This window comes from Epinephelus moara, chromosome 13 (genome assembly GCF_006386435.1).
Source record: "Epinephelus moara isolate mb chromosome 13, YSFRI_EMoa_1.0, whole genome shotgun sequence".
NCBI classification, from domain to species: domain Eukaryota; kingdom Metazoa; phylum Chordata; class Actinopteri; order Perciformes; family Serranidae; genus Epinephelus; species Epinephelus moara.
The window spans coordinates 4,330,160-4,344,655 of record NC_065518.1 but is presented as its reverse complement, the minus strand read 5'-3'; the positions used below and the strand labels follow the sequence as shown (position 1 = coordinate 4,344,655).

The 14,496-nt window shown below is 42.4% G+C and overlaps 1 protein-coding gene across 1 annotated transcript in view; it reads right to left on the bottom strand.

The window, feature by feature from the left end:
* Positions 1 to 4,136: 4,136 nt before the first annotated feature.
* The window catches only part of stxbp4 (syntaxin binding protein 4), a 75,829-nt gene continuing 65,469 nt past the window's right edge, over positions 4,137 to 14,496 (bottom strand). The window contains exons 21-22 of the mRNA XM_050059355.1: positions 6,976 to 7,033; positions 4,137 to 4,976 (exon numbers count right to left, since the gene is read on the bottom strand). Of these exons, the coding sequence (XP_049915312.1) occupies positions 4,823 to 4,976; positions 6,976 to 7,033 (212 nt within the window). The 3' untranslated portion in view covers positions 4,137 to 4,822. The remainder of the gene's footprint in view (positions 4,977 to 6,975; positions 7,034 to 14,496) is intronic.

Here is a 14,496-nt window from a genome sequence, read left to right as displayed (position 1 = left end):
TTCTGGGACGCCGTGTCAACTTCAGCCTGTTACATGCATTGTCTGTTTTCAAAATACACTTCTGTTTTCACAGGAAATGTACAGTTTGCATACAGTCTCTTTCAAAATAAAAGCACTATGTAGGTACAACACCGTGAATTGACATTTTTATTTTAAGACAAAACATGATCTTGTCCTAAACATGACCAAGTGTTCTTTGTTCCTAAACCTAACCACCTGATTACCACAGTGTTGTTGAATTCAACATCTGAGCTACATAATAACGCACAAATGTTGTTTGCAGAAACGTACATATCCAACATTTTTTCTTGAAACAAACCCAGCGGAGGAGTGTTATAGCCTTAATTAGGCTACTTTCCCTGGGTCTACCTCCTCTGTGGTAGTATAGGTAAGGTAAAGGAGGTTGTTGGGTTGGTACGGGGAGCGTATCATGCCAACATGAAAGGATGGCTTTTTTCGCGACACCAGAAGTCACTGACCAAGTGTCAGTTTTTGACGTCTTCGGAGTGAGACTGAGTTGGCAGAGGTCTAATCCTCTCCAAAACAAATGGATACGATGAGTTGAACCAGTAGAAACACTGAATACATCAAGGTTTTCCAATGCTGGTAGGCATGCTAATGAGTGCTTACCCTTTTTCCTGTTAACTTAAGATCCAGATGTTCAGGAGTTTTTTTAACAGGAACCGAATTATCTGCAGTGATCGCTTCTTCTCCCCCCAAAAAATGGACCTGGTAATTCAACAGGTAACAATGCTGAAAGAGCAGTTTCACTAAAAAAAAAAAAGTGTTTTAATGACACTGCTCGTCACGGAGGGACTTCTAACTACACAAAAATATCCCTGTTTAGAGCCAGTGTTTAGTCCGTTCTGGGCTACTGTAGAAACGTGGTGGTGCAACTTGGTGATCTCCGTAGACGAGGACCTGCGCCCTACATAAGCATAAACTCATTCTACGCTAACATAAACACAATGATTCTTATTTTCAGGTGATTATACACAAAAGGAAACATACTTATTATATTATATTACATTACAATCAATATTTCCCCCCAAATCCTACACACTGGACCTTTAAGTAAATCAGATTTTGTCACACTTGCACTTTTAATTTGAAGCTAAGAAGCTCAAACCAGGAGTCTGAATCTGACAGGCTGATCCTTCCATTAAATTTCTACCACTTTATAAATACCACATGTTCTCGTTCTTCTGTCTTGATTATAAAAACATTAATTAAGGTTGAAAATAAACGATTGAGAACCAGCTCCGTCATCTCTGTCTTATCTCCTCTGTCAGATGGGAGAGCTGACGTGTTGATTCACCGCTGATTACTCTCAGTCTTTCTACCCTCGAGCCGCGACAGAGAAGAAAAACACGTCTTGTTAGTTTGGACAAGCTTGTAGCAGCAAACTTCAGGCTCTATTGTGGCCCTGAAGAACAATTCAGAGCCAGGAATGTAGACCTTCTCAGAATAGCCTCATGCACTGAGAAAACCTTCCTGTCGCTGGGAATAAAAACATGCCGACTGTTCAGCCTGAAAGGTTGTAAAGGCTGGGAACTGAGCAGAGACAAAGAACAGAGCACAGCTACTCAGTCCAGACAGACTTAAGTGGTGGAGAGGAAAAATGCTTGAGTCTCAAAGAGTTCTCAAGATATCTTCCTCTTAGGTTTGAATTGCATTAAATGGTGTTTATGTGATGAAGGTATCTGTGTGAAAACAGCCTATGTGACCTTTAAAAAATGATTCATATAAGTGTTTTCAGCTCTACAGTGCTAAATACCTGCAGACACTCACGGCTGAAAAGAAGTGTTATCAACATACTTATACATTATTTACAATTAATATTCTCCTGAAAAGATTATACGAACATCTGAAGTACACTCTTTGTACTGTGGTACTGATGTAAATGCAGCTTTATCTTTCAGAAAGTATCAGGTATCTGTTAAAGAAAGTAAAGATGATTTCAGGGTTGGTGCATTACCAGTACAGATGTTTACGTAGAAATTCCTTGCATTTTACTATTTAATTACAAAAAGCATAATTTGAACAACCCAAATGGTTCTGCTGAACCAAACAATGCTGCAGCCATAAACTCCATCACTACCTGTCTTTTGTATACTTTGTATTTATCGAACTGATCTCAGTCACCATTGGCAACAGCTCCTCCTCTGCGACCCCTCTGACCTGCGGTGTTCCCCAAGGATCCATCCTTGGCCCCCTTTTCTTCTGCATAAAACCAGTGAGGAAGGCAATTTTAAACATCTTTTATCCTGTCTGTCTGACAAAAACTGCTGAGTGTCCCAAAGCAAATCAGAAATAATCCTCTTTGGTCCTCCAAAATCCATCATTATTCTACAAAACCACCTTGGCCAGTCCTCTTTCTTTCAATGAAGAATCATCTCCAAAATCAGGTCCGATCTCTCTCAACATGATCTTGAGAAGGTCATCCATGCTTTTATTTCTTCATAGTAAGACTGCTGCAACTCCTTGTCTTCAGGGTTGACCCAAAAAGTCATCTCACGGCTTTAGCTAGTGCAAAATGCAGCTGCTCGGCTTTTAACTAACACTGGAAAACATGACCACCTCAGCCCCGTTTTAGCCTCTCTTCACTGGTTACCAGTCAGTTTTAGAATTGATTTTAAGATTTTACTGATCACTTTTAAAGCATTTCATGGCTCTGTCCCCAGCTACATCATTGAGATGCTGCTCCCCGATGAACCAGGGCGCAGCCTCAGATCCTCAGGCAGGGCTCAAAACTAAAGGTGACTGAGGCCCTTCAGCTATGGAGCTCCCTGCCTGAGGATCTGAGGCTGCTGATCAGTGACATCTTTTAAATCGCTTCTTAAAAATGAATCTGTTCAAAAAAGCCTTTTATTAGTTTTAGCACACTGCTTATTTTATATATGTCTCATTTGATTATCTTTATTGTTTTTATCTTGTGTTGTCAGTGGTTTTGTATTCTTTTATTTATTTTATTTAGTTTGATTTGAAGTACCTCAGTGCAATCGATAGGGCAATTAGTTGCCAATCTTTGCTAATCTACCTCAGTGATGGTATTTTATCTTTATTTTATTTTTTGTTCTTTGCATTTCCTCAGAATTGCCCCATTTTATTTGCACTTTGTAACTTTGTTTTGAAAAGCACTTTATAAATAACGTTTATTATATTATTATTATTTTGGCAAAGTAAATGGGTGAGCAATCAGTTTCTAAAGTTAAATTAGGACAAAACTGAAATTCTGCTGGTCCACCCTAGAACAAAAGCCTCAAGTCCCACATTAACAAGATGGCGACATCATCAACAACATCACTACAGCATGTCCATTTATAAATGACAAAGATGCAGAGAAATTGATTTGTGTGTTTATTCCAAGCCGACTCGACTACTGTTATAAACTTTTTACCGGCCTCCCGAAAAAAGCAGGAACCGCGGCGATGTCTCTGTAAAAAACAACTGCTGTTCATGGTACTATTCCCACCGGAAAAACAGCAATGGGTTGCGAAAAAACTCCCAAGTTTGGTGACTAGAAAGCCACTGGAAACACGGCAATGACACGCTAAAACACAGCCAGTTTTGTTGTTTGTTAGTCCTGAACAGTGTTCTGGAGCTTGGCAGCCATCTCGCCTACCATCCCTTCCATGGCTCATATACTGCGTCACTTTAGAAACGTTGATATATACCTATGAAACATAGAAATGTAACGTGTCCAGAAACATTCAATGCCAACATTTTCTTCTAGCGACTGAGCTGCTAAAACCAGCAAGAGGTTTGTTGCTGGTCATCGGACCAGATTTACATTTCACCAAATTTGGACTTAAAGCAAAATAGTTGATGTCAACTTCGACCACATGAGCAACTCCACTTCTATTGAATTTAGTTTGTAAACTGATCATGTTTTCTCACTCATAAAGGGAAGACAAAAATCTCTACTTAAATCCTGCTGATAATCGATAACATTGATAACTGTGTCAGCCATCAATGAGCACAACACCAGAACTATCTGGATCAGAGATGTAGATGGGAACTCAAAGGTCTGGAACCAGGACAAAAAAAATCCAGCAGAAGACATCTAGCAGACAGGATGTGGAAAAGTTTTATGAATCGAGGCTGAACCACTGATGAGTTACAGCAGAACTTTATTCAGAAACATTTTGAATTAATATCACTTGTAGACCTAAAGGGACTGAAGCTTTACAACCACATTACTTCCTAGGGAAAGAACCAGAGACCAGTAAATCCTGATTTATATTTTACCAAATTTCCCCTGAAGGTTTTTTCAGTTAAAACAAAGACACTGTCCAACAGAGACACACATTTATGGACATATTTTAAATGTCTCAGGCATCATTCTAGACACACCTCCCCAAAATTCAGTCTGACATATTTATTTCTAGAAAAACTTGGGAAAGACTTTGATTAAACATCAATACCAATGTGAAGCTACAGCCAGCCACTGGTTAGCCTACCTTAGCATGAAGACTGGTTGCTGATAGGTGGATTTAAGTTTGGACAGAGTCAGGCTAGCTCTTTATGCTAAGCTAAGCTAACATACATACATACGTATGTACGTGCTGTACATACGTTAGATTGGAATCAATCTAAACATCTGCAATAAAGCAAATAACCATTTTTTTTTTACCAAATGTCAAACTGTTTCTTTTAATTTAAATAAAGTTATGTGGGTTTGAAACTAAACATTTTAATATATATAACTTTAATTGGGGCTATGGGAAAATGTGACCTTCAGAAAACGTGTACAGATAAAAACGTCATGTTGCTATGGTAACACTAATGACAGACAGGCGGGACAGTCTGCTGCAGGTTTTCACATCTCCGTCTCAATGGACGGGCTGGGCCTCCGGTCGGTCACCTCGCCGTTTCTCTGTCCCTCCAGCTCTGAGGTCTCCGAAGCTGCGGGAGGCAGCGTGGCGCCGCTGCTCGTCACAGGGAGGGTCCATGATGTCGTCTGGGTCACATGACTGTCACGGGTCAGAGTAACACACAACAAGGTATTGAATGTGTCAGATCACCAGACAGACAGCTTCTTGAGGCCTAAACTGCTTCCTCAGACATTTCTCTGGAAGCTCAGTGGTCAGTGGAAGTTCAGTAATTAGTGGTGTGGCAACTGTCATGGAAAAAAGAGCAAAAAAGTCTGCATAGGGCCGCCAGTGGGAGGGGAGGTGGATGGATCAACGAACATTGTACTTTCACCAGGGAGGCCGCTGTTCGTGTCCCGTCAGAAACCAAAGGTCAGTGGAGTTATTTTAATAACCTTGTAGTGTGCTAGTCTGTTTAGCATGTTAATCTAGTGACATATGTCACAGGACCAAGGATCACCCTTTGGGGCTGAAAAATGAAGCCAATGCAGAAGTCCCAAAAACTGCACTTCCTCTAACGTCCACCAGAGGCTGGCTCCAAGAGCGAGTCAGTCCCCACAGACCCCCATGTTAAAACTTTACAGCAGAAATAAACATGTTTACAGCCTGGTACAAAAACCAGTTTTGGTCTCTATAGCTCACCATTCAGTCAGATCCACTCCACACATGGTCACCTATGGCTCTATAAACAACTCATTCTCACCCTGACCTCGTCACCTGTCCATGTTTGGTCATGGACTTTCCACGTCCACATATGACGTCCAAGGTACCCTGGGTGTGTTGGTTGTTGACATTCTGGGACGCCGTGTCAACTTCAGCCTGTTACATGCATTGTCTGTTTTCAAAATACACTTCTGTTTTCACAGGAAATGTAGTTTGCAAACAGTCTCTTTTAAAATAAAAGCACTATATTGGTACGTCGGTTCTTTTCCTTTAACAACAAATGCACATAGTTACATTTAGCCAAAACACACATGTGGTTGGGTTTAGGAAAAAAGAACAGTCTTTACAATCTAACAGGAAGTGAACACCGGCTTCCTGGGTGAAAGAACATGGTTGTTGGACCCCTCCACCACCCGTCCACCTGCCCTATTCGAACTTTTCGCCCCCCTTAACTTACGTTGTTGTGCAGCCACTTTTCCCCCTAACACCACCAGGCGCCATGACAGAATAACAGCGACAAGTTGAGTATTATGTGGACGTGGGAGGACCACTATTTTCCTCAGTGTCTGACGCCAGAAGTCACTGCTCAAGGCTTCAAACTGTTAGTCCACAAACCAATGGGTGACATCATGGTAGGTACATCCATATACAGTCAATGCACATGATGTATGTCATGTAGGTCACATGATGCTATATTGCATTAGTAAAAGGTTATTTTAAGCCAAACCAGAGTGGTACATCCTGTCAGCCGAGGGGTTTCCTATCTGTGCAGCCGAGCACTGCAGCACCTCCACGGACTATTACATCCAGACGGTCCCGGTGTTTCCTCCGCAGGCTCCACTTCACTCAGCTGCCCGATAAACCCGCCGCTTCTTCCCACTTTAACCTGAATAACAAACCAGGGCTCGGTGCTCCGGTTGGATCCAATCGGAGAGCCGGGGCTAGCTGGGAGGCTAGCGGAGGCTAACTGGCTGTGCTTCCCTCTGGCCATGCTGCAGCTAACGCTCCGCTAGCCGCTCCCAGCTAGCTCTGGTTTGTTATTCAGGTTAAAGTGGGAAGAAGCAGCGGGTCTGTGGGGCAGCTGAGTGAAGTAGAGCCTGAGGAGGAAGCACCGGTTAGCCCCGGTTTCACTACAGGCAGATTCACTCGCTACAGGGGCGAGGAAATAAAACCTGAACAGCCAAGCCATCCTCCCGTCCTGCCCCCATCCGCAGCAGTACACTGCTTAGCTTCCATGTCAGTACTCCTGCCTGCTTCTCAAAACTGGGAGCACGCCAACTGACATGTAGGTAATAAACTGACTATTGAGTACTGTACCTCATACCACCATGCTTCAAACCACCACTAATATACATTATAAACTTACATTACAGGGAGGGTCAGTGCGTAGTTTTGTGGTTTTGAGTTTTGGGGTTGGAAAATGTCTGATTCCTCTTACTTGATGTAGTACTTGACTCCATCTGCAGTGTAGGCCTCCTCCCAGCCGTAAGGCAGACCTGCAGGGGGGAATAAAAAGTCATCAAACCATTCAGTGGTTGTCAGGTTTATTGAGGTTTGTTAGCCTCACTTTCCACGACATTCAGACATAATCAGGCCAGCAGATCACCACACACTGCTCACATGTGTCAAGTTTCCATCCAGCCTCTTTTCCCTGAGAAGCTCCAGTATTCCACGACCCACAGCGAGAGGAGTCTTACTGTACTTTTCCACTGTCTCTCTCCGCTTACTGTACGAGCTGGAGGATGAAAAGTCTCTTAACCCCCATTCAGCGAACAAAAGGGGGCAAAGTTTCAAATGATGCCCCGCAGACATGAGCTTGTAAACTAAAACCAAACATTTCACACGTTCAGAGAAAAGAGGGATTGTGTTGTACTGTATCAGTGACCCAATGACATGATACACACCATGATACATGACAAATGATGTGTTATGACATGTATGCTCAGCGCAGTCACCAGAAGGAAATGTTGGCAATATATGTTTTTACAAATCATTACCATATCAATGTTTCTAAAGTGACGTGATATATGAACATATGATTACATATATGAGCTCATCAGGAGGTGGAGGCGATGGTCGATGGTGTGACCTTTCTGTCACTGTTCATGAACCCTCTCTTGCCTCCCGTACTGTCCACAGGAAGTCAAATGCTCCCGTGTGCTTCATCACAATAATCTTCATGTATGTACACAGAGAGCACAATGAGCTTCTCACCGCTGGAACAAAGACACCCGAGGCGTAGCGGGAAGCTGCTTTATGTCGCCGTGAATAACAATGTGTGAAGCTCGGCGATACATTTCACAGACCAGGTTTCAGCCCGTCAGTCTGAGCGCTGACAGGAGGGCCCAGGGACAAGAGGCAGGTGTCAGGTGGTGAAAACATGTCTGTCACAGAGGGAGATACGGTGAACTGAAGAGTGATGACCAGGTCACTCACAGGACTCGCAGGGTTCCTGGAAAACCTGAATCTCTGTACATAGGAAGGTTCTTCTTCTATGGTGAAATGGATACAGGTGTGTAGTTCTTATTTTAAAATGACCATGTGAGAATTAAAATACTCCAACACATTGAATTTAGGTTTAATTACACTGAAGGACAGAATCTGGTTGATGTGAGGCGTCTGTTTGTTTGCTTTTCAGGCACTTCAGTATTAATTAGTGTCAAATCGGATATCTTGGGGCATTTATAAATATCTGAGTGTCACAGCTGTAATTACAACTTGTATGTTGACGTGGATGCAATTTGGGAACTCATAATAACTCATAATTAACACCTTTTTTCAATGAACTTTCAAAACTTTTCCATAACTTTATATAAGTAGTTTAAAATAGGTATATCTATGTATCAGTCAGTGTTGGGGGTTACACATTACTTTTGTAATGCTTTACAGTAATACAGTAATATATTACATTTTGGTATAAAGCCTACATCAGGTGCAGGTCTGTGCACAATGTGATGATATGGAAGACAGAAACCGAAACTTTCTGCTGCAAAAGAATGACTGGTCTAGATATTATGGTTCTGATTTTATATCCATTTAAAGGGGAACTAATGTTTTTTCAACCTGGGCCCTATTTTCAGATCTCCTTTTGTCTAAATGAGTGATAGGATGTTCAATATGTGACATGTCTCCAGTATGAAGCTAGGGCTGACCTGCCTGCAGCCCGTGAGCACGCGCTATATTAAATAATAGGGCACTCAGACAGCGTCAAACAACGTCAAAATACGTCCACTAAAAGTGCATTTTTTTCACACAGATAGGCTCGGATTGTTAGTATAATTATCTGACAACATAACGGAAAGGAGAAATGAACGTCTGTGTTTACCTTTAGCTGGATTCAGACATGTTCCTCTGCCTGTTGCTGCTCCCTCTCTCTCCTCGTCCGCTCTTCAGTTTCAATGAGCTCTGCGTCCGTGTACGTCCGTGTACTCCGTGTTCAAATAAATACAGGTGGTCATCAAATTCAAATGGCTCAACCAGATCCAGTTGGTCAAAATCGGGTAAAAAATCAGATATGTTTGTTGTGGCAAGTCAAAACACTCACTCAGAGAGTGAAAGTCTGGCTCTGAAATCTCACGTCTCGCAAAATTTGAGTTGTTGCAGGAAGTTACCGCTGGAGTGACCTTACAAATGCCAGGAGTTACGAGTAGTCATGGCTGAATTTTACCCAATTTTGACCAACTGGATCTGGATGAGCCATTTGAATTTGATGACCGCCCGTATTTATTCGAACGTGGAAGCAGAGCTCATTGAAACTGAAGAGCAGACGAGGAGAGAGAGGGAGCAGCAACAGGCAGAGGAACAGTTCAGAACAGTGTGAACTTTGAGTCATGTTAAGGTCCTCACCGTGTTTCCTAAACCTGGAAATGAAACATGGTGAGGACTCAAAGTTCACACGTTTCCCAACAACTGTCTCCTGGGGAAAGTCCTGTGTTTTTTGACACGTCCATAGCCCCAGCTTGCCTCCCTACAGACTGCCCAGGACCGCTTCCTTGTTTGCTCCCGTCAGCACATCGGTCACATGATCGCAGCTTTACAAGACACGTGGGTTATGCATGATCTCATTGAAACTGAAGAGCAGACGAGGAGAGAGAGGGAGCAGCAACAGGCAGAGGAACATGTCTGAATCCAGCTAAAGGTAAACACANCTCATTTAGACAAAAGGAGATCGGAAAATAGGGCCCAGGTTGAAACAAACATTAGTTCCCCTTTAAACGGCATCACAACACAGGATGTCGACTTTTAAAGATATCACATGTTGATGATGTCACCTCTTGCCATCAGGTGGTCTTTTCGTATATTTAAAGCTCGGGTACACAGTTTTTTTTAGAAAGGGTGGTTCTGTTTTATAAATGTCAACAGTTGCAGATCTGTGTGCACGAGACTCTGACGATAGGCAGAACTAAATGCAGACACACCCTCAATCACCTGTTTGGATATTAATATTTCTGCATGCTCCACTCGTCTATTAGTGAAAATAAACGCAGAAGAAGAGGCGTAACTTCACTGGTTGTGTTTGTTCTCCAGCAATACCAGAGCATCCATTGTTATGAGGAACCAGATGACGTTTTAAAAACCAAACCATCAGGTGTAAAGAAGCAGAAGAATTAATATGTGATTAACTCTGCTGAACTGAATTCCAATAAAAGTCATCGGGTTTATCTCAGAACATTAAACTAGTCATTTTTCTGACCCACCTGGGAGCTCTCTGTTACTTTAGATGACACAATATTCAGCATGTTTTAAGGAAGTATTTATATTTCTACAGTCAATTCAACAGTCATTCGTTCCTCTGGTCTTTATCAGCAGGTCACACAGAGCCGATGGTGTTGTTGTCTCAGATCAGAGGGTGTGTTAGTAATGAGGTGCTGCCGTTCAGGTCACTTATGAATGTATCAGTGCAGCACAGAGGCCACGGCTGCAGGAACGCTGCAGAAAGCGTCTCCAGGGAAACACATTTTCACAGCTACAAGGCTGAAGTGTCGTTACTGGACTCTGCTGCGAGTTGAAGATGTAAATAGACAAAGCGTCACAGATCAGAGCCCTCGTGTCTGCAGGGACATTTTGAAAAAGAGATGAAGCATCTTCACAGACTTCTGCTGTAAGAAATGTTGAATTAACATCAGAGGAAACTGGAAAAAAAATACCCCTTTTGAAAATCCTCCTTGTGGTTTAACTGCTTTAGTTGTTGGAGACCACGGCCAAAAAGCACAGTGTTTGGACCTTTATATTATTTTAATGTCTCCATTGTATTGGCATTGTCTCTTTAATAAAATCTCTCAGTCTCTGTCGGGACTGAAAATCAGGGGCTGATCCTCAGAGTGTGTAATAATAAAGGGATTTAGATGCTTGTTGTGCAGGTTCACAGGTTTAATAATGTGAAGAACAATAAATCTATTGATGACATCTCACTGAAAACCTTCGTCTGAACTCAGTTCGACAGTTTAGTACCTTTTTGGCATCTGACAAAGGAGCTTTAAAGGGATAGTTCGACATTTTGGCAAATTCGCCTATTGCCGTAATCCCTATAGTCATATGGGTAGGTACATTACCTTTAATTGTCAGTGCGTGCTGTTCTGAGATCGGTGGGGCAGAGCTGCCCGCTGAAATGGAGGTGAACGGTACAGGTCCCTCTCTCCCTCAAAACTAATCAAATATACCATCAAATGACTCCAAAACGCTCTTGTTGACAACACATGGCTTGCGCATTCCCCATGCTATGAAATAATAATGTATAATTAAATAACATTACGACACATAAAGTAAATACTCGGAACTACTTTCTTGAGTAAACCACTGGGCAGAGTGACACAGTGCCTACCTGAGACAGTGCCGTAGTTCTTGCTTGTAGCTGTTTGCGGTATCGTCAGCTGGACACACCAGAAGGTTTGAGGAAAGTTTACAAGTGTTTTTGTAAATCATGGTTTACACATGCATTGTAAAAGGTTGCAGTAACAAGCCGAAGACATGGAGCAAAGTGAAGTTTCACGTAGTTCCAACCAGTAATACGGACAGGATGAAACAATGGCTATTTGTGCTGGACATCGACCCCAACACGCCTGTGGAAATGGTCCGGAAAATGTTTGTGTGCTCCTGCCATTTTTTACCGGAGGACTACGCTGAAAGGATGGAGCGCAGAAGCTCAGGAATGGTTCAAGGGCTTTTCTTGAAAGATACTGTCATACCATCTGTCGGCATCACTAAACGAGCAGACGTGGTAAGTGATCGTTGTGTATTTTGCTCAGCAATCTCTCTGCTGTAACGTTACCTCCGTATATTCTGGCTTCTTCTCAACAAACTTGTTGTTTTGATGACGGGAGTAACTGCACTAAACATACATTGTTTGAAATCACCCAGCAAGTACTGTATGTCTGGAATGTAGTTCCGGCTCTGCATTTGGCTTCAAAACAACTCTGTCTCGTAATATTACATTATTATTTCATAGCGTGGTGAATGTGTAAGCTACAAGTTGTCCACCAGAGCGTTTTGGAGTCATTTGATGGTGTATTTGATTAGTTTTGAGGGAGAGAGGGACCTATACCGTTCACCTCCATTTCAGCGGGCAGCTCTGCCCCACCGATCTCAGAACAGCACGCACTGACAATTAAAGGTAATGTACCTACTCATATGACTATAGGGATTACGGCAATAGGCGAATTTGCCAAAATGTCGAACTATCCCTTTAAGACAAGACCTGATTTAGCTTTAATGGCTAACTTTGATATTTTCAACACGTTCTCATCCCAACTCATTTCACGTCTAAATTTGACATACTCTGTACCCTGCTGTGTCTGAATTTATACTCATTATACGCATTGTGTCTTTTCAAAAATTTGCTTTCGTTTTCACAGGAAATTTACAGTTTCTGCTCGTTAGATGCATACAGTCTTTTTCAAAATAAACTTACAGCGGTGGTGAAAAAAACAACTCGTATATAGGTTTATTTCCTTGTGCATAAAAGCACGTGTTCAGAAAAAAGTTCAGAAAATAACATCATGGTTTGGCTCAACATTCACATGGAGAGCAAACAGTGGCCTCCCGGGTCAAAGTCTTGTGTTTGCCTGACATATTTACCACCACCCCCCGCCCACCCTACAGGGACTTACCAGTTCCTTATAGTAGGTCGTTACTGGCAGCAAACTGACGCTGTCCAATAGCATTACACACTGGAGAGTCTCGCTCTGAAATCTCACAGGCTTTTTCACATTGTTGAAATTAGCTAAATATTCTTATCTTTTAGATAAGAGTAGGAAATGCTTTCTGTATTCCAACACATTTAACTGTGTCACTTGTTTCCACTGCGTTGTTCCTGCAACAAGTCAAGTCTCGTGAGATTTCAGAAACAGGCTTCTCCAGCCCTTTCTTATTCTTAAGTTGTCGAATACAGGCACACTGTCAGACACCTGACATGAAAAGCCACCTTTCATGGTGTTATGATACACCGCCGGTCTGTTGGACAGCATTTTCCGCGGCAGTATGATAAGCTGCTGGATGGCATCAGTTTGGAATGTGGCCACATGGCACCTGTTGCTGCAATATGATATGGCACTGCCGGTAACGACGTAATGTAAGGAGCTGGAAAGTCCCTTAAGGTAAGGTGGGAGGGGTGGTGGATGGATGCAACAAACCCTGGACTTTCACCCATGAGCACAGTGTTTTCTTCCTGTTTGAATTTTGAACCAAACCATGATGTTTATTCTGAACCAAACCATGTCCTTTTGTTGATGTTCTGACGTTGGTAGCAGCATACGGGAATGTCAACAGCAGAGGAAAGGATACCTAGAGTGTAATATGTAGATGTGAAAGGCCACCAACAAAGTAGTGATATGTGACAACTTGGGATGAAAATGTGTTGGCTTCTTGCAACATATCCTAATAGAATGTTTCAAACGATATCCTATGAAAATGCATAAACAACAGTGTGAATGATATCTTATGAATCTGCGCCTCACAAATGACGTCCTTAACGTAACGTTACAGAGATCAGGTTCAGGCAAGAAAAGTTACTGTGGTTCGGAACCGTGTGAACTTTGAGTCATTTTAAGGTCCTCACCATGTTTCCTAAACCTGGAAATGAAACATGGAGAGGACCTTAAAATGACTCAAAGTTCACACGGTTCCCAACAACTGTCTCCTGGGGAAAGTCCTGTGTTTTGTGACCCATCCACGGCCCCAGCTTGCCTCCCTACAGACTGCCCAGGACTACTTCCTTGTTTACTCCCGTCAGCACATCGGTCACATGATCCCAGCCTTACAAAACGCATTGGGGTAATGCATGAATTACTGGTTCATAATTAAGTGGGATATGTATGAATTTGGGTTCATTACTTTTTGTAGGAAAACGTATCAACAGTTTAAAAAACCAGCTTGTTTCTCGTTAGCAAGACTTGGGCACAAAACAGACCAGACAGAGCAAGCAGAAGGTACAAAGAAAGGTTTCATTTCTCTGTAGGGTCCTTTTTGTGATGTTGCAAGACACTCATAACAGTCTGAGCCTGTCAGTGTCACAAACAAGCGCTGTTACTTGACATAAATGAATGAGGCGCAACGTTCCCGTGAGTGGTTACTTTGCAGCCTGTTCTGCCGCTGCAGGCTGCAATGCTCTCTCTCAGTACTGGACCAGTTGTTGTTGAAATGTTGTTCCGATTAGTTAGACACATAAACATGGGAGAGCAGGATCCAGCTCAAAAATACCACAGTTTCCCTTCAATGGCAAGTTCCTGTCTGATATGGCTGAAAGTCTTAAGGGGTTCTTAAGGGGTTTTAAAGAATTAAGAATTTTTGTTCGTTGCCACTGTTTTTACCTGGTGATGATCTTTCTGAACGCAGGACTTCTCCTTTCACTGGAACATTTTTACACAGCGCTCCTGATATTATTACTGGGACTATTATTATACACACACTTGTAAATCCACCTGCATGTACACACTGTACCACGGACACTGACTCATCCAGCGAG